The 23,022-nt window shown below is 41.5% G+C and overlaps 1 protein-coding gene and 1 long non-coding RNA gene across 6 annotated transcripts in view; both read left to right on the forward strand.

Annotated features, from left to right (window-relative positions):
• LOC140226030 (uncharacterized) overlaps positions 1-23,022 on the forward strand; it is a 234,405-nt gene that overhangs the window by 23,141 nt on the left and 188,242 nt on the right. The gene's annotated exons all lie outside the window — the stretch shown is intronic.
• LOC109039911 (glycine dehydrogenase (decarboxylating), mitochondrial) overlaps positions 1-23,022 on the forward strand; it is a 138,262-nt gene that overhangs the window by 11,348 nt on the left and 103,892 nt on the right. For all 5 annotated transcript variants that reach the window (XM_072306323.1, XM_019055633.2, XM_019055635.2 and 2 more), the window contains exons 3-4: positions 14,310-14,445; positions 16,943-17,107. In XM_072306323.1, coding sequence (XP_072162424.1) covers positions 14,310-14,445; positions 16,943-17,107 — 301 coding nt within the window. The remainder of the gene's footprint in view (positions 1-14,309; positions 14,446-16,942; positions 17,108-23,022) is intronic.

Below are 23,022 nucleotides of genomic sequence, written 5' to 3' on the forward strand. Positions count from 1 at the left end.
TTTGTAAACATAACTTCAAAAAAAACAAAAGATTATCAACTCGGCGCAAGGTACACTAGTAAGGGTCTATAAACTGATGAAATTGACGCGTACCCAAGTAGCAGTGATCGCGATAAATTGCGATTTAATTGGAGAATGTATCGCGATTTTATCGACGTCGCGATTTATTGCAATATTATCGGGAGAAAAATCGCGATAAATTGCAACAAAATCGCGATATTATCGAACGCGATTTTATAGAGATAAAATTGCAATAAATTGCAATTTTTCATTAACGCATGAATGACGCATATGAAAGATGTTTCTATTCCGCCGCCGCCGTTTTTACCGAGATCCGTTGGTAACTTAACCATCTCATTTTTTTTATCAATTATTAGTATAATGTTACAAATACAGACTGGTAAGCTTACCTGAAAACCGGTATTTTTACTGATTTTTTCAGGTAAGAATACCACTTTTATTGGTAATCAGTCCCCGGTAACTTTACCATTTTATCTCGGTAATTCTACCACAGTTGATAAAAACTATTGGCGTTTTTCCCAAGGTCCATCGGTAACTTTGCCATCTCACTATTATTGGTAATTTTACAGAGACAGAATGATGAGATTACCAATAGAACCTTTTTTTACCAACCGTATTTCAAGGTATGAAATAAAATACAGAGGAGGGAAAATTAAAAAAAAAAAAAAAAAAAAAAAAAAAAAAAAAATCCAATGAAAAATCGGTGTCAGTCAACGCAAAGACATAAGTTGTGAGGTTGCGAAGCGCCGATCCATGTATAAGAGGCTTCAATTCGCACACGCAAGTCATATAGCGGTCATAGCATAGTGACAATGTGCTGGCCTTCCACCGTAGCGATTGGGGTTCGAATCCCCGCGGAGGCTCCGGGGATTTTACGCTCGTCTTCGTCAAAGGACCTGACGGCTGAACCTAACGGCAATCGGCTGATAACTTTAACCCCTTTTTTTTGGCGATTTTATCAATCGCTAGGATCATCAACATCTGAGCGATCATCCTCGATCTTATCGCGATAAAATCGCAATTTTTTCGGGCCGATAAAATCGCAATAGAATCGCGAAAAGATCGAGGATAATCGCTCAAATGTTGATGATCCTAGCGATTTTATCGCCGATAAAATCGAGGATAATCGCGACTTTATCGGCGATAAAATCGCGATTTTTCCGTTGAAAAATGCTACTTGGGTAGTTGGTTTTGAGTATGCCCACCAGGTGGCAGCTAGGTCGAGTGTTCAGTTAACCCGCCGTGCCCACTTAACCCCAGGCTACCCTAATCATTACACTGCTGAGTATAATACTAGTATAATGCCGACCAACTTAATGCTAATATATAACACACATATGGCTAGGATATAATCATTTAGTGTATCACTAACGAACTTAATTCTCACATATAGCTGGTATAGTATCGACATATTGCTAACATTACGTTACTCAGTTTTATGCTTGAAAACTTAATACTAGCACATTGCTATCAATATGCTAACATTCCAATCATTTTTAGCAGGGTAAATAGATTGTTATGCCATTATATCCTATGGAAAAGGATCGTTAAACAGGGTGTTCGCAGCGAACACCTTAATAATCGATTCTTTACAGGTGTAAATGGTAGAACAATCGATGCATCGCAATTCACGCCAAGCAACTGAAATGGTAGCTGAGTTTGTGATCATTAGGTACGTGATTTCACTGATGATATTGGTTCTCATTTTCCACGTTGCAACCACTTGCAGCGAGAACATGTTTGGAACATGTTTTTTTAATGTTTGCACATGACTGCCAGGTTGATTAAAAGTCGTAAATAGTTTTTGGTTTTTTGCCTTTACTTGGTTTTATGAAAAAAAATGTTCACTTCCACATAGGAGTAAGAGCAATCAACAACATCACTTACCTAATAAGTCAATATCTTCCCCAATTACGGCAGTCCCCGTGTTGCATTTTGTGGCTATTATTATATAGCTTCTTAAACGATCAATGTGTCTGCCTCATCCTCAGTTTGCAGAGCAGAAATTAAGCTCTTTCTCAGTTCAATACTTAGCAGTAGGTATTATTAATCTTGATTTAGGTATTTTTATCATTTGTCAAAAAAATTTCCTAACAGTTACGGAGGTTTCTGCTGTAGGTAAGCATCTGCACATTTTTTGGTATTATATCCACGGAACCTTTCAGCGCTTTTTGTGTTGACGGAATCTTCTTCATAAGTAGCCATCAAATACAACTGTGGCATCAAACCGTAGTGTTTGATTACAAAATTAACGTAAGCTTTAAAAACTACCCGAACGTCCCATTACGAGGCCAATTTAAGCATTAAAGCAATGTAACACACTAACACATATCCTCAGTCAATGACAAACTTCCAATTCTTCGTGCTTTGATCCAAATCTAGACAGGGATCGAAAAATGAGTCAAGAGCTGATTTTACCCCTTTTCTCATACCTCGCTCATCAAATAAAGTTTGAGGAAAGGGGGAAAGTTCATACTGGAAGCATTTCATGAGCTCGGTTTCATCGTGCATAGTTTTGATGATTCGCTGGTATAGCAGGTTGGTGTCCACAGGAATAACAATTTCATGAGTTTTGAGACTTCAATTAAGTGCAGATAGTGGCACTACCTTGTTCTTTTCACTTAATTTTACATCGTGAAAGTTTTGACCGACAATACCTCTTATTGATTTGTCACCAATTTCTTGGCAATCTTGACAGTTTATCGTGTCATCTGCCACAAGACCGGTTGAAAGAGAAGTTAACCTCTCAGACTGTAAAAAGGAAGAGTCATGTTGGAGCCAATCGACCATTTTTTTGGCATCCTGATCTTCTTTTCCATCCTTGACTGTCGAAACTCAACACCACCTCAAAATTCTTCAAAACTTGCGGCTACCTTGGATGATACAGGAGCGCCTTTAATCCGCTTCTCATTGAGAAATTGAGAAGTGGAGAAGTTCTCAAGTACTGTTTCTTTAACACCTCAGCCTTGTGACAATCCACATAGCACAGAATCTTATGTCATACTGATACATACATGGTGTTTCAGACCACCCGTACCAGGCCTTTTTCTCGGTTGCTTTAGGTCGTACGAAGTCGGAGACCGCGGGGATGAATAGGGAATTGACCCCAAGGAATCCGAATTTCGTGGTCCCGAAACCCCACCACCGCCCCTTGGGGGGTAAAGGGGGGGTCACGATGCTAAAAGTCACGGTTCCCGACCGAATTGCGGATAGATCGCATCAGAATTGAAAAGCACGGAAAATTTCACGTGGAATTGACCCCTAAAAATCCAAAATCGGACCATCCAAGGCCCAAAAATGACCCCCTAAAGAGGGGGCCAGTACCCCCCTCCATAATTTCTCTTTGGTCTCAAAATTGACGCAGATTCTCCAGAAAAAGACAGTTTGCCCGGTAATTGACCTCGAGAAATCCAAATTTCATGGTCCCGAAGCTCCTCTAGCTCCCCCTGGGGGTAAACGGGGGGGGGGGGGCCCAATTTTAAAAATCGGGGCTCCTTTCCGAATCGCAAATTGATTGCATCCAAATTGAGGAGCAGAACACATTTACATCTTTGGTGACTCCTAAGAGTTCTAATTGACCCCCCTGAATGGCAGAAAGTAACCCCTTGAGGAAGGGGGCCTCGCCCTCGCCAAAAATTTCTCAGGATTCCTCTTTGGTCGCAAAATTGACGTCGATTCTCCAGAAAAGGACGATTTCCCATGTAATCGACCCCGAGGACTCTAAATTTCATGTTCCCTGAGCTCCTCGGGGTCAACTACATGGGAGACCGTTTTTTTCTGGAGAATCGACGTCAATTTTGCGACCAAAGAGGAATCTTGAGAAATTTTTGGCGGGGGCGAAGCCCCCCTCCTCAGGGAGTTACTTTCTGCCATTCAGGGGGTCTATTAGAACTCTTAGGAGTCACCAAAGATGTAAATGTGTTCTGCTCCTCAATTTGGATGCAATCAATTTGCGATTCGGAAAGGAGCCCCGATTTTTAAAATTGGGCCCCCCCCGTTTATCCCCCAAGGGGGGCTAGAGGAGCTTCGGGACCATGAAATTTGGATTTCTCGAGGTCGATTACTTGGGAAATTGTCTTTTTCTGGAGAATCTACGTCAATTTTGAGACCAAAGAGAAATTATGGAAGGAGGTACTGCCCCCCTCTTTAGGGGGTCATATTTGGGCCTTGGATGGTCCGATTTTGGATTTTTAGGGGTCAATTCCACGTGAAATTTTTCGTGCTTTTCAATTCTGATGCGATCAATTCGCAATTCGGTCGGGAACCGTGACTTTTAGCATCGTGACCCCCCCTTTACCCCCCAAGGGGCGGTGGTGGGGTTTCGGGACCACGAAATTCGGATTCCTTGGGGTCAATTCCCTATTCATCCCCGCGGTCTCCGACTTCGCACGACCTAAACCAACCGAGAAAAAGGCCTGGTACGGGCGGTCTGAAACACCCTGTATTGTTGGATGTTGACATGATATCACCAACACTAATGCAGTATGATATTAAGATTGTCGGTTAAAAGGTATACCGCGTCAGCATGAATATAACACTGATACCTTCAATATATCAAACAACAGTATTGAGTCAATGCTGACGAGGTAAAAAAAAAAATAACACGAAAAGAAATTAACACGAAAAAATGAAAAAAAAATATAGGAAGAAAAAGAAGCCTAAGAAAACACGGTGTTAATCAAAGTTATGATGAAAGTCGAGCCGCGCACTGATGCTATGCATGCTATAACAGCCTTAAAAAGCGTGATTTTAACCCGACTCACCATCAGCTCCCTGTGGCTCAGTGGCAGAGTGCTGGGCTATCACATCCACGGTTCGGGTTCAAGTCCACCCGAGGGTGTCCGGGTATTTTACGCTACTAAACGTCGCAGGACATCAAGTAAGTGGTTTATAATATTCAATACTTGTATACTTGTGTAATTCATGTTTCAAATGTAATACATGTGCAGTACTATGAAAATGACGGTCATCGTCTGAACTTTCATATCTACTTGACAGAGTGCGCTGAGTGTACAGACGTGCATACAGAAGCAAGTAGTGCCGTTAATCGTTGATAGGGCGCATGGTATTAATAGGTAAACATTCCGATAAAATATTTTTAAAATATTTTCAAAATAATTTCGGTAAAATATTTTTAAAATATTTAAATGAAGGGAACATCAAAATATTGTGACAATATTTTGAAAATATTTCTGTGCTATCTGGGAAAGCTATGTTTCTTTAAGTGCAATTTTGTAACCTCAGCTTTTAAAAAGCTGGTGCTGTAAAATGGCACCCAGAGAAATGCTGCTTTTCCTTCTAAGCTGGAAATAAGAGTAAAAATTTTGAAATACCGCAATGCGGTTTTGTATTTTTGCGCCCAGGCCATTTAGGTACCTATGCTTTCTTGGAGTAACATCAAGGTTACTGCAATATTACATCAATATTACGAAGAACATACTAGTATTGCATACGTACCTGTCAGTGTCAAGGTAGTAATGCATACATATTGTCGGTGTCCTGCAGTGTTCTGATGACCTTGTCATAACCCTGATTCCCATATGAAATCAACCTTTTCGGCCAATACCGTAACAATATTTTGACAGCTCCAAATCAGTAACTAATAAATACTGGCATAGTCTTGATATAATATTAAATCAGGATACATCAGCATTATCCAGGGTTATTCAAAAGTTACGCACCACTGGCCATAACTTTAGTTCTAATTATGATATCGATTTGCGGTTTGTGGCGTCCTTTCTCATATCGAGGAGGAAACTTTTTGAGGTACTTTTCAGTTCTTCCCCCCCCCCCCCCCCCAGGGGGCGGGGGGCAACTCAAAAATTTCAAATGGCAACCCCCATCATGTGATACATCGTTAGAAAGAGCATGAAAAAAGAAAATTTTTGGCGCAAACCGGAAGTCGATCTGACCCCCCTGTCAAAAGTTAGGGGGGTCCAAAGGTTATTTAGGGGGTCCGTACCTTCATTTTTTAGAGTAGCTTCGGCGGCTCTTGGACGTACCGTTTCTCTTTTCAAAGAGTCCTCGAATACTCCAAGTCTGATACCGAAGTCTTCATATTGCTCCAGGGCCACCACAGCCCCCCCGTAGGGGGGGATGGGCCTGTTACAATGAAACATTGCATTAAAATGCGAAATGTCACAGAAGAGCTTCAAACATAGCATCAAATCCGAGTGGAACTTCTTGCCAATGTTAACGCGAACGCAGCCTGCGACTTTAAAGTGAGTTTTCAAAACTCTTAGCCCCCTGCCCCCCCCCTCATTTTTGGTTGCAGAGCGGGTAAAAACCGGGAAATTCACTACAAATAATGCCCGAAACTAATGTCCAACTTGAGGAGGACCCTTGAAACGTTGCGATCAGTCGGAGCATTGAAATACAAGGACTGCCACCCCCTTAAAGTACGGAAACATCCAAAACACCCCCGCTGCCCCCCTCATTTTTCGTTGCGGAGCGGGTAAAAACCGGGAAAATCGCCAGAAATGATGCCCCGGTTCTTACCAGCTCTGCAACGAAAAAAGAGGGGGGCAGCGGGGGTTTTATGGGTGTTTCCGTCCTTAAAGTGGGCGGCAGTTCCTGTGTTGCAGTTCTCCGACTGAGCGCAACGTTTCAAGGGTTCTCGTCAAGTTCTACAGTGGTTTCGGGCATCATTTCTGGCGATTTTCCCGGTTTTTACCCGCTCCGCAACGAAAAATGAGGGGGGCAGCGGGGGTGTTTTGGATGTTTCCGTACTCTAAGGGGGTGGCAGTCCTTGTATTTCAATGCTCCGACTGATCGCAACGTTTCAAGGGTCCTCCTCAAGTTGGACATTAGTTTCGGGCATTATTTGTAGTGAATTTCCCGGTTTTTACCCGCTCTGCAACCAAAAATGAGGGGGGGGGGCAGGGGGCTAAGAGTTTTGAAAACTCACTTTAAAGTCGCAGGCTGCGTTTGCGTTAACATTGGCAAGAAGTTCCACTCGGATTTGATGCTATGTTTGAAGCTCTTCTGTGACATTTCGCATTTTAATGCAATGTTTCATTGTAACAGGCCCATCCCCCCCTACGGGGGGGCTGTGGTGGCCCTGGAGCAATATGAAGACTTCGGTATCAGACTTGGAGTATTCGAGGACTCTTTGAAAAGAGAAACGGTACGTCCAAGAGCCGCCGAAGCTACTCTAAAAAATGAAGGTACGAACCCCCTAAATAACCTTTGGACCCCCCTAACTTTTGACAGGGGGGTCAGATCGACTTCCGGTTTGCGCCAAAAATTTTCTTTTTTCATGCTCTTTCTAACGATGTATCACATGATGGGGGTTGCCATTTGAAATTTTTGAGTTGCCCCCCGTCCCCCGTCCCCCCCTGGGGGGGGGGGGGGAAGAACTGAAAAGTACCTCAAAAAGTTTCCTCCTCGATATGAGGAAGGACGCCACAAACCGCAAATCGATATCATGATTAGAACTAAAGTTATGGCCAGTGTTGCGTAACTTTTGAATAACCCTGTATAAATACTGACACTACTGACGTGTCAGTACTATTGTAGTATTATATCAATATTCTGTGCTATGTGGGTCCCTCCCACTACATTCAATTGGACTGCATTTTGCAATATGGACTTATAAATTCTGGCTCATCTGAAAAAACACTTGTGTCCGTAGGGGAATTAATGGTACATACGTTGTTTTTAAACCGGGCTAGAATTTATAGTTCCAAATTGCAAAATGTAGTCCAATTGATCTCATTAAGGTTTGTTCTATTGTCTATATCTGTCGGAATGGAGATGTTGCATGTGTGAGGGATTTGCGATTTGACCATTGATTCTTATGTAAAATCTCGCGAGAAACACGATGGTGCCACTGGTTTTCTCTGAAATCATCTCCCAAGCTCAATAAAAGCTCTCAAAGTGAGGCTAAAATGGAGGGGATATCCCACCATACCCTGAGAGTCCACCTCTACATCAAAACAAACTCTCCATGCAAAGATAGGGAGCAAATACATTAGCAGGGTTGCCGTGTTTTCAGTTTTGGAGTCCCCGAATAAAGTGGCAACCCTGCTAATGTATTTGCTCCCTATCTTTGCATGGAGATTTTGTTTTGATGTAGAGGTGGACTCTCAGGGTAGGGTGGGATATCCCCTCCATTTTGGCCTCACTTTGAGAGCTTTTTTTGAGCTTGGGAGTTGATTTCAGAGAAAACCAGTGGCACCTTAGTGTTTCTCGCGAGCTTTTACCTTTTTACCTTGGAAACTTTTTGGCGCAAACCGGAGGTCGCTACGACTTTTCGTTCTCGAGTTATTCTCGGTCAAAGTTCAAAATAGGCCAGTTTTCAAAAAATCGTAAGTCCGGTTCAGAAAGGTGCAGAAAGGCAAACGAGGCGGCAAAATTCTCGGCATTGCATGTACTTTCAGAAAGAAATCGTCGAAAACCTTATCGTCTGCGTCTAGAGTGATTTTAGCCCCCCCCCCTCCCACGATTAACTGTCTTTCTTGGGGGAGGGGCGGCTAGTTCACTCGAGGCGGAAGTAGGTACCTTTTTGAAGGTACTCAGCTACCTGACGGAGCCCAGACTATTTGAGGGCAAGATCCATCCATATAGGTCATAGATACAAATTTTTAGGAGCAGCCCAAGACGATGATAACAGTGGAACAACAAAGATGAAAAAAACGGGAAACAAGGCTAAAAATACACAATTATGAAACCCGAGACGTTTCGACTCAACACTGAGTCATTTTCAGTCGGAAACAATAAAAAATTTTTAAAAGAAAAACGCTAAAACCTGAGCTCTACATGGTGGGGCCGGGATCTGAGAGAAAAAAAAAAAGGAAAATTGATAACAAACAAGACACATCGATGCCAGCACCAGTAACCGAAAATGACCGATACGCTAGTTCACGATCCACACACAGATGGCAGCACTAACCAGTGAAACAATTAAGTTCAAGGAAAAGCCAATAGGTGCCGCTGGGGCGTCAACCTAAACCTGACTTTTTAAAAAGTGAGTGGTATATTGCACTAAGCCCGCTGATGTCAGTGCGGTTATTACACACAGAATCCCCATGTTTGAGGATTTCGATCATTTCCAGGACCAGTCTGGGAAACAACTTCTCTTCCTTACATAAAATTACCACCTTATCATCACCTCATCTGTCCATATAGGTCAGTCATTGCGCAGATTTCCCCGCTCGGGGTAAGCCCCTTTCCATTGGCTCGTGACGTCAGCATTACTGCCGCGAAAACCAGAAAAGTCGGAAACAATGCTTTTCTTATGGGAGAGAGCAAATTTTTCTTAATGAATCATTTAAATTTCTTACTTTTAAATCCTTTGAAACTTTCTGTGTGTCGAAAAGAACGTTTAGACATTAGCATTCAGGGTTTCGATTTTGCCGAATTTGTGTTCTTTCATTTTTACAGTTTACTCTGCATCAGCCATTTTTACACGCGAATCTATACCACTAGATGGCTTGTTACATCGCTGACTTCAAAAATCATTTAAAAATATAAAAACGCAAATTCAGCTGAATTGAAACCCTTGACGCTAATTTCTAAACGTTCCTTTCGACACTCAGAAAGCTTCAAAGAATTTAAAAGTAAGAAATTTAAATGATTCATTAAGAAAAATTTGTTCTCTCCCATAAGAAAAGCATTGTTTCCGACATTTCTGGTTTTCGCGGCAGTAATGCTGACGTCATGCGCAGAAGATTCTCATTTGGGTTTCGGGAATGACTGACCTATATGGATGGATCTTGATTTGAGGGTGGGAGGGTGGCCCCTCCCCGCCTCCCCTTCTGCAGAAGAATGAATAGTGTCTCTTTTTATTACCTTTTCAACGATGTATCAGAAGAGGGGGGTTACCATTTGAAAATTTCGAGTTAGTGTGCGCCCCTCGCGGGGGGACGCCTCCCCAAAATTTTGGATGTGCCAAAAAAATAGCTCTTATCGATCTAGGAGCATCCCCAAAATTTCGTTTCGATACAAGCATACGTTCAAAAGTTAGAGGGGGGGGGGAGTCGGGGACTTTTCGCTCACCCTGTATACGTGGTTCAAGAAAGCATACCTAGAAGTCAGCACAATTTTGTTACATTGGATCGAGATAACTGTTGGATTGTTCCAAGCCTACACCGTGTTGGAATTAGAAAACTTTTTAAGGATACATGTTTCCTTAAATTTAGGACAAGTTTTTTTCAGTGAAAAGGAACAGAGCGGGGACCGCCGCTATGAGAGAGGCTCCGGGGGGAGCGGGATCTGTGCTTGCCGTGGACTTTCAAAGTTGGAGTTGGACGTTGAGATTTAAACTTTATTGGTTGATAATAGTTTGAGCTGGTCGGGCTTGACGAGTGCTTTCAGAATATTGTGTATATTTGGGAGTACATTATTGAACCGAAGCTAAAATAAGTGAAAACATGGAAAATTTGCATATGAATCGGACTCATGGTTGTGAAGAAATATGGAGGTAATGAGGATTTTGAGAATAATTATAAAGGAAAGGTTAGGAACATGAAAAGGGTGTTCAAGGTGAGTGATTCGATAGTTAGGAAGGGCACTTTCAGTCCAAGTGAAGGTAAGTAAAGGACATGTTTTAAGACGCACAAATCTGGGAGGCGGGTCAAGGTGTGCAAAAGGTGGAATAATTAATGAGTTACCGCGGGCGTGCAACGTGATTGGTCGGTGCTTTTCGCGCTTGGCGTCGCGAAAACAAAAGAGTGGCAAATTGATGCCCGCCCCTCTGAGAATAGCAAGTTCAGTTCGGGTGCCAAACAAGGACACTTGGAAAAAATAAGCCGAGTATGATTGTTTGACTCAAGTTGCGGCATAATGAATTTAACTCACCTATTTCTATGAAATAAATGAATGATCAAATAATTAATATGTAAAATTGAGAGGACCCTCCAAGAGTGAGGGGGGGGGGATAAAAAATGTGTGCTATAATATTTCCTAAAATTTTTCTAAGTCTGTTCGATCGGGATCGAACAGAAAAAGATCGCTCCGCCGAGCAATTAGTCACCGGTAGGTACGTTCAGGTATTATGTATTACAATGGAAATATTCGGGTAGGTACATATCTTGCAAATTTTTCTCGAGCAAAAATGGATAGAGTTTTGACATTAAAGGAAGGTCTGTCAGGCTAAAATCGAGTCTTACGACTACGAGGCAATAAAGTCGCTGCACGGGGTGGGAAAACAGTGGGAACAACTCATACAATGATCTTGGTAAACTTTACTTAGCATACCAAAAGTTTTTGTACAAGGTATACAGAGTTTAAAACAAAATTTAATGTTGAATCTTTGCTCTATCAGTGATCGCATGATGAAAATCGCTCAACGCACCCGACTTACTCATATGCAAGATGACACAGAATAAACACTAATCAAAATAAACAAAATCTGTGAACGTAGCGTTCTTTAGTATACCGGGTGTCCGTAAAGTAACTGAAAAGTGGGTATAATTTTTGAACAAAAAAAGATAGAAGGTCGCGGTTTGTGGCATTCTTCATCATCCAGAGGGGGAAATTTTTCGATGGGGGGTTTTTCTTGGTGAACCCCCCTGGGGGGCCCCAAGGGGGGGCAACTTTCAAAATTCAAATAGCAACCCCCATTTTTTTAGACATGGTTAAAAAGAACTTAAAAAGACAAGAAAAATGACGCAAATAAAATTAAAATCGGTTCACTCGTTCAAAAGTTACAGCCGGTCAAAATTTTAAATTGACCACTTTTCAAAAAATCACCGTTGAGCTCCCAATTACCGAAAAAACAAAAACAAACCTGGAATGAAAAGTTTGAAAAGTGCCCTTTAAGGCAAGGAAAACCAACTGACGTTGTCACAAGTTTGGATGGCATTGTTTCAAAATAAAATTTCGGAAAATTCAACATGGCGGCAAATTTGAGGAAACGCGAATAATGAAAATTCCAGAAACTGTTATCTTTCAAATACCCTCTAGTTTAAGGAAATCAATGGTATCAACTTTTTTTCCTTTATTTGGCCAAGTAAGAGCAATAATTTGCTGACTTGAAAGTTGGCAAGCGGGACCCCTTCAATCGTTGGAGTATGCGACATCACATGCACAGGATTAAGTGTGCTGTCAAAAAATGAAGCCGATGTGAAAAAGCGCTCCTCCTTTGGGATGCTTTAGTAATGTTCAAGGTCCTCATTCTCAAAAAAGAAGAAGAGAAAAATTGAGCAATTTTTTTATTTTTATTATTTTTTAAAGTGGAAGTTCTTATACCTGATGCTCTGTTATTCCGTCAAATGTTCAAAGTGATCTTTATTTTGCTGCAAACAATAGTAAATTTACAATAGTAATTGCCAACTAAATCAGAACGCAGTACGATCAAGAGAACTTAGTATACTGATTTCAGATTCGTAAATAGTGTTACCGATCAGATATTGCATCAGATATTACCTAAAATATCGGTTCCTCAAATCGTGAGGTTGAGGCTGTCAATAAGATAATCTCAACTCAGATAATAATCAAGAGTAGAACAGCGTTTTCGGAATTGAAAGCGTAGCAGATATCCTTCTTGCCAACTCGGAGTGCCAGGAATTAGAGAATCACAATTATTCTTGCGTTTTCAATTTTCAGATAGAGAAATGTCAAAAATGTCAACGGCCCCTACCCCATCAGGATATACCATGTTTTTTTTGGCTCACCAAGTTTGTGGGTAAAAATTGCTTAATTTCTCTTTTGTTATTTTTTGAGGATGAAGATCACTTTGAACATTTGACGGAATAACAGAGCATCAGGTATAAGAACTTCCACTTTAAAAAATAATAAAAATAAAAAAATTGCTCAATTTTTCTCTTCTTCTTTTTTGAGAATGAGGACCTTGAACATTACTAAAGCATCCCAAAGGAGGAGCGCTTTTTCACATCGGCTTCATTTTTTGACAGCACACTTAATCCTGTGCATGTGATGTCGCATACTCCAACGATTGAAGGGGTCCCGCTTGCCAACTTTCAAGTCAGCAAATTATTGCTCTTACTTGGCCAAATAAAGGAAAAAAAGTTGATACCATTGATTTCCTTAAACTAGAGGGTATTTGAAAGATAACAGTTTCTGGAATTTTCATTATTCGCGTTTCCTCAAATTTGCCGCCATGTTGAATTTTCCGAAATTTTATTTTGAAACAATGCCATCCAAACTTGTGACAACGTCAGTTGGTTTTCCTTGCCTTAAAGGGCACTTTTCAAACTTTTCATTCCAGGTTTGTTTTTGTTTTTTCGGTAATTGGGAGCTCAACGGTGATTTTTTGAAAAGTGGTCAATTTAAAATTTTGACCGGCTGTAACTTTTGAACGAGTGAACCGATTTTAATTTTATTTGCGTCATTTTTCTTGTCTTTTTAAGTTCTTTTTAACCATGTCTAAAAAAATGGGGGTTGCTATTTGAATTTTGAAAGTTGCCCCCCCTTGGGGCCCCCCAGGGGGGTTCACCAAGAAAAACCCCCTATCGAAAAATTTCCCCCTCTGGATGATGAAGAATGCCACAAACCGCGACCTTCTATCTTTTTTTGTTCAAAAATTATACCCACTTTTCAGTTACTTTATGGACACCCGGTATTTCCAGCTATCAGGAAAGCTCAAGAAAATCTAATTCGGACGCATTGTGGGCTAGTTATGACCAAAATCCGGTTTTTACTCTAACAGACCTCGTATATCCGTTTTGGGCTGCCTGTGTTTGTCTTTGTTCTGGCCCATCCGATGCATTGATTTCAAAATTATACCTATCCTAAAACGAAAACAGCAAAAGTGAAAAGCAAATCACGGGGGTAAAACTGTTTCAAAATATCAACATCCTTCTTCGCTTTTAGCGGCTCTGGTGCTTGCACTAGAGCTGCTATTCCGGACGGTCCCAGCTGGGGAGTATCATTGGACCATGTTACATTGGAGAGACCGCGCGTTGGTGAATGGGAATCGGCGCCATTTTCTGCTGTTTAGGGGGGACTGATTTTATTTTAATTGATATCTTTTTCCTGTGAGCGAATGCTATGTTGTGTAGTGTATTTTTGGAATCATAATGATACTGTCAATAATTCAAAACGGGTCTGTGCTTTAATCTCGCACTGGAAAAAATGTACTTTACGTTTAAAATTTGAAAATTCAAATCTATAAGTTTTCCCGCTTTTTTCGAAGAATGCCGTGGTTGGAGCTTCCTAGTCATACTACTTGACATCAGCTGATAGCAAACAAAGGTTACCAAGGAAACCGTAAACGCGTAACAACTACCGTCGCCAGAGCCGCTTTCCGACGCGAATGCGTTGGAGCTTCCTGCTTGTTTTACATTACATAGTTACTTACACATCTTCTCTCTCGTGATTCTCAGGGGAAACTGAACTAATTGAAAAAGCTCAAGCAATTGCTGAGAAAAATGATGTTTGGAGAAGTTTCATTGGCATGGGTTATTACAACTGCTTTACGCCTCACACAATTTTACGGAATGTATTCGAGAATCCAGGATGGTAAGTGGTCACGACTTTGCTTACAAATCCGTTTACCACTAAAGTTACAATACCGTGGTTAGGTATATGGAAATAAGTAGGTACCTTGCTAGAAACGATGAGAAGGTCGTTTTACTCAACGTACACACACACACACACACACCCTCACACACACACACACACACATATATATATATGTGTGTGTGTGGTTGTCATAATCAATAATTAAACAAAAATCACGAGTACTTTCCAACCTTTTTATTACATTTTGCAATCTTCACACTACATTTTAAACACCGACCGTTATGTATTTTAAATAACCAAAATGCTATAAATTCTAGAACTGAGTTTGCTCACTTTGAGGAATATTTTTCTAATCTCTGAAAACTTTCATTCTGTATCAGTACCTACTACCTCTCTGCGGCGGGGGCTTATTGTTATTGTTTGTGTTGATGTTTATCATGTCTCCTGTTATCGTTAAACTGGTCTCTTGCTGCGACTGGACTGGGTTTCTGTGTTTTTTCCTCGTTCAGTTATGAATAAACTTCGTCTGCCCTGAAGATGGAGAAAATTGTCTCCGAAACGTCGGTGTTTAAAATGTAGTGTGAAGATTGCAAAATGTAATAAAAAGGTTGGAAAGTACTCGTGATTTTTGTTTAATTATATACAGGGTGTTTCAGACCACCCGTACCAGGTCTTTTTCTTGGTTGGTTTAGGTCGTACGAAGTCGGAGACCGCGGAAATGAATAGGGAATTGACCCCAAGGAATCCGAATTTCGTGGTCCGGACACCCCCCCACTCCCCCTTGGGAGGTAAAGGGGGAGTCACGATGCTAAAAGTCACGGTTCCCGACCGAATTGCGGATAGATCGCATCAGAATTGAAAAGCACGGAAAATTTCACGTGGAATTGACCCCTTAAAATCCAAAATCCAAATATATATATGGGCGGGTGAGGGTGAGTGTGTATGTATGTGTGTGTGTGTGTGATGTGAGTGGGTGTGTGTACATGTAGCAAGGTGGCGAAATCGTGCTGGGTCCACACGGGGGAAGAGTGTTCAGCTCAGGCAGTTTGCATTGGAATATTAAGTTGGAGTCACGTCGAGAGATCTATACCGGTTTGGACCTTTTTAGACCTTATCAGCAGATCACACTCGGCAGTGAACCCAACTTAACATGCCGCAAAATCCAAGACGGCATTAAAACGCCGTCATGGATATGACCCGAGGCATGACACAAAAGTGTGATCCTCGCGCCATCTACCGTCGCTGCTAAACAACTCTCATAACAAAACAAGGAAAACCCGAAAAAAAAGTGTGATCCTCGCGCCATCTACCGTCGCTGCTAAACAACTCTCATAACAAAACAAGGAAAACCCGAAAAAATGATTATCAGGCTGGTTGGAGATGCGAACGCATCTAGACTCAACCGCCCGCTCCCGAACGGGAGAAAACACATATCCCCAACTGTGCTTATAAATGAAAAAAACAAAACACTAAGAAGTGGCCCGAACTGTATGTAACAAGGTTTTTTTGTTTTTTTTTTACTACTTCAAATACCACACAAGTGATAATCCTTGCGCTTCCAGTTAGAGCCCCTCCCCCCTCCGTCCCTACCATGTACCAGCCCAAGGCAAACGTTGTTTGAGACCATCGAACTCGGGTCGCCTAGCCCGGAATCGAATCCGGGACCTCCTGATTGTAGAGCCAGCGCTACAACTACTACACCACAGGAGGCCGACAATTGGTGGAGAAATGGTGCTGGGTCCTCACTATTTCGCGGGGAAAACGAAGCCAAGAAGTTCCAAAAATTATAATTAGAGTCAAAACTAAATTGTTTTAAACTGTAATGCGTACCAGTATACGAAACTGAGGGGGGCGAGTGTTCAGCTCAGGCAGTTTGCATTGGAATATTAAGTTGGAGCCACGCCGAGAGATCTATACTGGTTTGGGCCTTTTTAGACCTCATCAGCAGATCAGCATGCCGGCCATGCTGGCCACCTGTGGTGTAGTGGTTGTAGCGCTGGTCCTATGACCAAGAGATCCCGGGTTCGATTCCCGGCCAGGTGATCTGAGTTTAAGCGTGGGATTAGCCGATAGGCTACTTGAAATTGGTAAAAAAAAAAGAAAAAAAAAAAGCAGTTGGTGTGACCGAGTGTGATCTGCTGATGAGGTTTAAAAAGGCCCGAACCGGTGTAGATCTCTCGGCGTGACTCCACCTTAATATTCCAATGCAAACTGCCTGAGCTGAACACTCTCCCCTCTCAGTTTCGTACTGATACGCATTAGAGTTCACAAAAATTTAATTTTGACTCTAATAAAGTATAGAAGTTTTTTTCAAAATTTGCTAATTTTAGTTTTGCGAGGATAGCAATGACATGTTAAATAAGAATGACAAACCTAATTGAGTTAGGTACCTAATTGAGTTCAGCAGGTCATGACGACTGGCTCTGATGTATCAACAAGCTGCTTTGAGTGTAATAAATCAATTTTGACCCAACTACGTTTCAAATTTATGCAGGACCACTCAGTACACTCCTTATCAGCCGGAGGTTGCACAAGGCCGCCTAGAAAGCTTACTCAACTACCAAACTATGATCTGCGACCTCACTGGAATGGACTTGTCGAATGCGTCTCTCCTTGATGAAGGAACTGCAGCTGCTGAAGCGCTGACCGTTTGCCACCGGTTTGTATTAAGCCTGCAAGCATACATATGTGTAAAGGTTTTCTTTCGATTTCTAAAAAACAGTAAAAGCTGTTACTTTAAATTTTTAACATTTAATGTAAAAGTCACGCTTTCACTAGAACTCATATCATTCGGACGCGTTTCGGGGTTTTTGTACGCCCGAATAATAGAAGTCCTAGTAATAGCGTGACTTTTTTATTAAATTTTCAAAATTTTAAATACCAATAGGTTTCTAGAATTAGGTACCCATAGCCATGCCATCGATATCTTTTTGATTATAATTTTTCCCGTATTTCTAGTTTTCTTAATGCGTTCGATTGTTATCACTTAAGTTGGACGAAATCTAAACGTTTCTGGAACGTTCATAGGCCAAATAACTCGGATATTTGTTTCTTATTAAATCAGTTGTATCTCAACTTCTCTTAATTTTTACAGGGGTTTTTATTTTCAGAGAAAAATTGAAAAATCCTGTTTTTGAAGGTCTTTAAAGTCCATATGTCTCAAGCCATCAAACTTTTCTCGTTGTCAGACTTTCCTTTTATTTTTTTACAGTTTCGTATGGGGGAGGGAAACGATCCAATCAAAAACGGATGAGGGAGAGATACCCTCCCCCCTCATGTCTGTAATACTTCATAATTGCTATGCCATAATTTTTTACTATTTTTTCAGCGAATAAAAAATGTACCATAATTTAAGAGGATAAAACAGCCCTTAGAACTTCTAGAGATGGAGATGTAGGAAATCAATTGAAACACTTCAGAATGAGTACCTACTTAGTGTTGAGCTCTGTCGTCCTTTGGTTTCATTTAGTCTTATCCCTTCTCTCACCCTGAAGTCTCAGTTTTTTTAGTTTTTTTTTAAATGTCATGAAGTGTTTTCTTCTTCCCGTAGTACACGTTATCTTGAGTCAAGAAAATGTGGGGTGTCGGATGAAGAAAAGGCGTGTACTTGATGCGAAAAACCTCTGTTTTCCTGCTCCAAGACAACGTCTCTTGTAGATACTTAAAAGTATTAGTTTTCATAATATGAGGCGGCCAAGGGAGGTCTTGAATTTGGGAGACCTTTTTTCGGTGTGTACACGTAAAAAAGAAAGAAAGAAAGAAAGAAAGAAAGAAAGAAAGAAAGAAAGAAAGAAGAAAAACCGGAACTGTGTTTCTAGAAATATGAATTATAAATCCAAGAGTCTGGTTAACTGAAAGACATCAATGCCAAGTCTGCATGATACCAATTTCCAAGGTTCGGCTCAACTTGCATTTTACCAAGTCAAATCACCCAGTGGGTAGAGGGCTCCCGTTGCAGTTCTATTATGCGCTCAGTAACAAACTTACCTATCTAATGACTTTGTTTTGTCAAGGCACCTTCAAATAAATGTATTTATCAACGAACGAAAGACCAACCCTACAGTTTTATTGGTGATAAAATATCTCTCTTTTACATTTGAATCGAATGAACTTGCGGGTAGTGCTCCTCGTAGGTACGTACATTTTACTTCCTAGATTTTTAGGTACCTAATTTTATGGGGAACTAGCCGTGATTAGCGAGCGAGCTGACATGCCTAGCCGAGGAGTGCCCCTGGACCCTAGTTCTTCGCTTCGCGATGAACTTGCGACTCGCTCCGCGAGCCGCCACCGCCCCACATACTTTTTAACATCGATGAGAAGACAACATCTTCGTCTTCATCTTCTTTTTCACCAAGTTTTACAGAAATTGATGTTCCAGGAGCCGGGACCGCATTAGATATATAGCGCGGCCGCCTCCTTGATTTTGAAATGTTGAAAATCTGACCAAAAACTGACCCGTTGAAAAAATTTCCCCTGATACCGAATTTCACGAAAATCGATCGAAGTGAAGCCAAGACATCATATGAGGCCACGACTGCCATCGTGGATTTTAAAATTTTTGAAATCGGAACAAAAGCTCAAGTTTCCCGTCGAAAAATACCTGTTCATGCCGAGTTTCACGAAAATCGATTGAAGAGGAGCCGAGATAGTATTTCAGGCCAGGGCCACCATCTTTGATTTTTGAATTTTGAAAGTCTGACCAGAAATTCAAGTTTCCCGTCGAAAACTATTCTCTGATACCGAGTTTCACGAAAATCGATCGAACAGGAGCCGATTTAGTATTTTAGGCCACGGCCGCCATCTTGGATTTTGAAATTTTGAAAATCTGACCCAAAATCGGGGTATCCCGTCGTAAAGTACCCCCGGACACCGAGTTTCAGAAAAATCGATCGAACAGGAGCCGAATTAGCATTTTAGGCCAAGACCGCCATCTTGGATTTCGAAATTTTGAAGATCTGACCAAAAAGTCGAGTTGCCCGTCGAAAAGTCCCCCCGGATATCGAGTTTCATAAAAATCGATCGAACAGGGGCCTAATCAGCATTTTAGGCCACGGCCGCCATCTTGGATTTTGAAATTTTTAAAATCCGACCAAAAATTCGGGTTTCCCGTCGAAAGGTACCCCCGAATCATATTTTTAACAGAAATCCGTCGAAAAATGCCCCCTAAAACCTGAAATTTCGTCCTAAATGCTGCGACGTCACGCGACAGGATTGAACCTGTTCGGCGCGGTGCGCGTAAACAACCGCGTAACCCCAATGCATTACCTACTATAGGGAGAAACAACTTTTCGCTGTTGCGGGCGTCCTAGGCAGCGGATTGGAATCGGAATAATTTTGATCAACTCCTCACGACAATAGCTAAGCGTGTACCAAATTTAAAGGAAATCCCTTCGGCCAATTTTTCTCTGGGGGGGGGGGGGCAGAGTGAGTGGTAACAGCAGCTTTATATACAGTAACTAGTCATGATTAGCTCGCTTTGCGAGCTGACACGTCTAGCCGGGGAGTGCCCCTGGACCCCACTTCTACGCTTCGCGACGAACTTGCGACTCGCTCCGCGAGCCGCCACCGCCCCGCACAGTTTTTAACATTGATGAGGAGACAACATCTATGTCTTAATCTTCTTTTTCACCAAGTTTTACAGAAATTGATTTTCTAGGAGTCCGGACCGCGTTTTCGTGCGGGGCCGCCATCTTGTATTTGGAAATGTTGAAAATCTGACCAAAAATGCGAGTTTTCCGTCGAAATACACCTCCTAATACCGAATTTCACAAAAATCGATGCATTGGAAGCCGAGATAACAATTTAGACCACGTTCGCCATTTTTTATTTTTAAATTTTGAAAATCGGACCTAAAATTCTAATTTCCCGTCGAAATACACCTCTAATACCGAATTTCACAAAAATCGATGGATCGGAAGCCAAGCTAGCAATTTAGACTACGTTCGTCATCTTGGATTTTTGAATTTTGAAAATCGGACCTTAAATTCTAATTTCCCGTCGAAATATACCCCCTAATACCGAATTTCACAAAAATCGATCGATATCAGGAAGCGATATAGCATTTTAGGCCACGGTCGCCATCTTGGATTTTGAAATTTTGAAAATCTTACCAAAAATTCGAGTTCCCCGTCGAAAAGTACCCTTGATCTCCGAGTTTCACAAAAATCGATCAAACAGGAGCCGACTTAGCATTTTAGGCCACGGCCGCCACCTTGGATTTGGAAATTTTGAAAATCTGACCGAAAATTCGAGTTTCTCGTCGAAAAATACCCCTGAATACCTACCGAATTTCACGAAAATCGATAGAACAGGAGCCGACTTAGCATTTTAAGCCGCAGCCGCCATCTTGGATTTGGACATTTTGAAAATCTGACCAAAAATTCGAGTTTCTCGTCGAAAAATACCCCTAAATACCGAGTTTCACGAAAATCGATATAACATGAGCCGACTTAGCATTTTAGGCCACGGCCGCCATCTTGGATTTTGAGATTTTGAAAATCCGACCAAAAATTCGAGATCCCCCGAGAAAAATACCCCCGCTTACCAATTTCCACAAACATTCGTCGAAAAATACCTCCTAAAACCTTAATTTCGTCTATAAGGCAGTGACGTCACGCAACAGGATTGAACCTGTTCGGCGCGATGCGCGTACACAACCGCGTATCTCCAATGTAATACTATAAGGCGCGAAATAACTTTTCGCTCTTGCAGGCATTCGAGGCAGCGGATTTGAATGGGAATAATTTTAATCAACTTCTCATTACAATAGCTAAGCGTGTACCAATTTTAAAGGAAATCGCTTCGGCCAAGTTTTTCTAGGGGGGGGGGGGGGTAGTGGGGAACAGCAGCTTTATATAGAGTAACTAGTCGTGATTAGCGCGCTTTGCGAGCTGACAAAATTTCAAATGGTAAGGGTATGTTTTGATTTCAGATTTGGATTCTACGCGAAAAATTACGTAGAATTGATACGGCGCAAGGCCTGTTCGTTCCAAATTACTGAAGAACCCCTTTTCCCCATAAGAAGCCGTGTATTTTTGGAGAAAATAAGGGGCAAAAAAAATTTGAGAAAACAGGCCACGCGCCATATCAATTCTCCGTAACTTTTTGCGTAGAATCCAAATCTGAAATCAAAACATACCCTTGCCATTTGAAATTTTCGACTTACGGCGCTCCAAAGCCCCAAAATTTTTGGGGGGTCGTGGCACCCAAAATTTTGGAGCAACAGGGGTCATGTGGCACATCAATATAAAGGTACTAGGGGGCCCTGCCCCCTGACCGCTACGCGGCCCAACCCCCGGGAGGGCGCCTCGCGCCCTCAGGCCCGCTTCGCGGGCCCTTTACGCATATGTATAGGCAAATGTATGTTCTTCCATTTTAATACACCATTTTGTGTTCGAGCTGCATCGATTTAAAAATTTTTGACGTAACACTCAGATTTGTAAATGATGAGGAATAGCTGGATGTACATAATCTCACAGTCCACTTACTGGAGAGATTTCCATTTATTATGTTATTTTTTAATACTTAATTTAAAAAAAAATCGAAGCCGGAAGAATGCAGGAAAAGAGTTAAACCTTATACCTTGGACCTTGAACCTTGAACCCTGAGCGATGCACCGTTCCTCAACTCTTCGAATGAGGAGCCCTTCACGAGCTTTTCCATTGTTTTATTGTTTATTCGAGTCACTCAGGTAGAATCCCACACCTCGACTTTTCTAGCGGAAACGACATATATCTCACGCTATTAACATTGGACTTAAGTGACATGAGCTTTAAAAGCTCTACAGCATTAAAAATTCGGGGTTTCATAATTTTTTGCACATCTACATCTACTACAGATGACATACATGTAAAGATCATCCTTATCGGTCCGGCAGTTCGTCAGAAATAGTGCTTCCAAGATTTTGCTTGTAGCTGTATAATATAGATGTTATTTTTAAATACTTAATTTAAAAAAAAATCGAAGCCGGAAGAATGCAGGAAAAGAGTTAAACCTCATACCTTGGACTTTGAACCTTGAACCCTGAGCGATGCACCGTTCCTCAACTCTTCAAATGAGGAGCCCTTCACGAGCTTTTCCATTGTTTTATTGTTTATTCGAGTCACTCAGGTAGAATCCCACACCTCGACTTTTCTAGCGGAAACGACATATATCTCACGCTATTAACACTGGACTTAAGTGACTTGAGCTTTAAAAGCTCTACAGCATTAAAAATTCGGGGTTTCATAATTTTTTGCACATCTACATCTACTACAGATGACATACATGTAAAGATCATCCTTATCGGTCCGGCAGTTCGTCAGAAATAGTGCTTCCAAGATTTTGCTTGTAGCTGTATAATATAGATTGACCTCTCCTCTCAGGGGATTTTTAGATTTTGAAATTTGGATAATTTGGCCGCTTACAGCATCGAATTGAAAATCGCCCCAAAAAGGCCCGAAAATGCCCTATAACTCCAAAAAATAGGGGTTTAGGGAAAAAAAGCAAAGAATAAAATGTCGTTATTTTTTACCGTAGATTCTGAATCCAAAGTCAAAACATACCCTTCCTATTTGAAAATTGCGAGAAACGGGG

This window comes from Bemisia tabaci, chromosome 1 (assembly GCF_918797505.1).
Source record: "Bemisia tabaci chromosome 1, PGI_BMITA_v3".
NCBI classification, from domain to species: Eukaryota; Metazoa; Arthropoda; class Insecta; order Hemiptera; family Aleyrodidae; genus Bemisia; species Bemisia tabaci.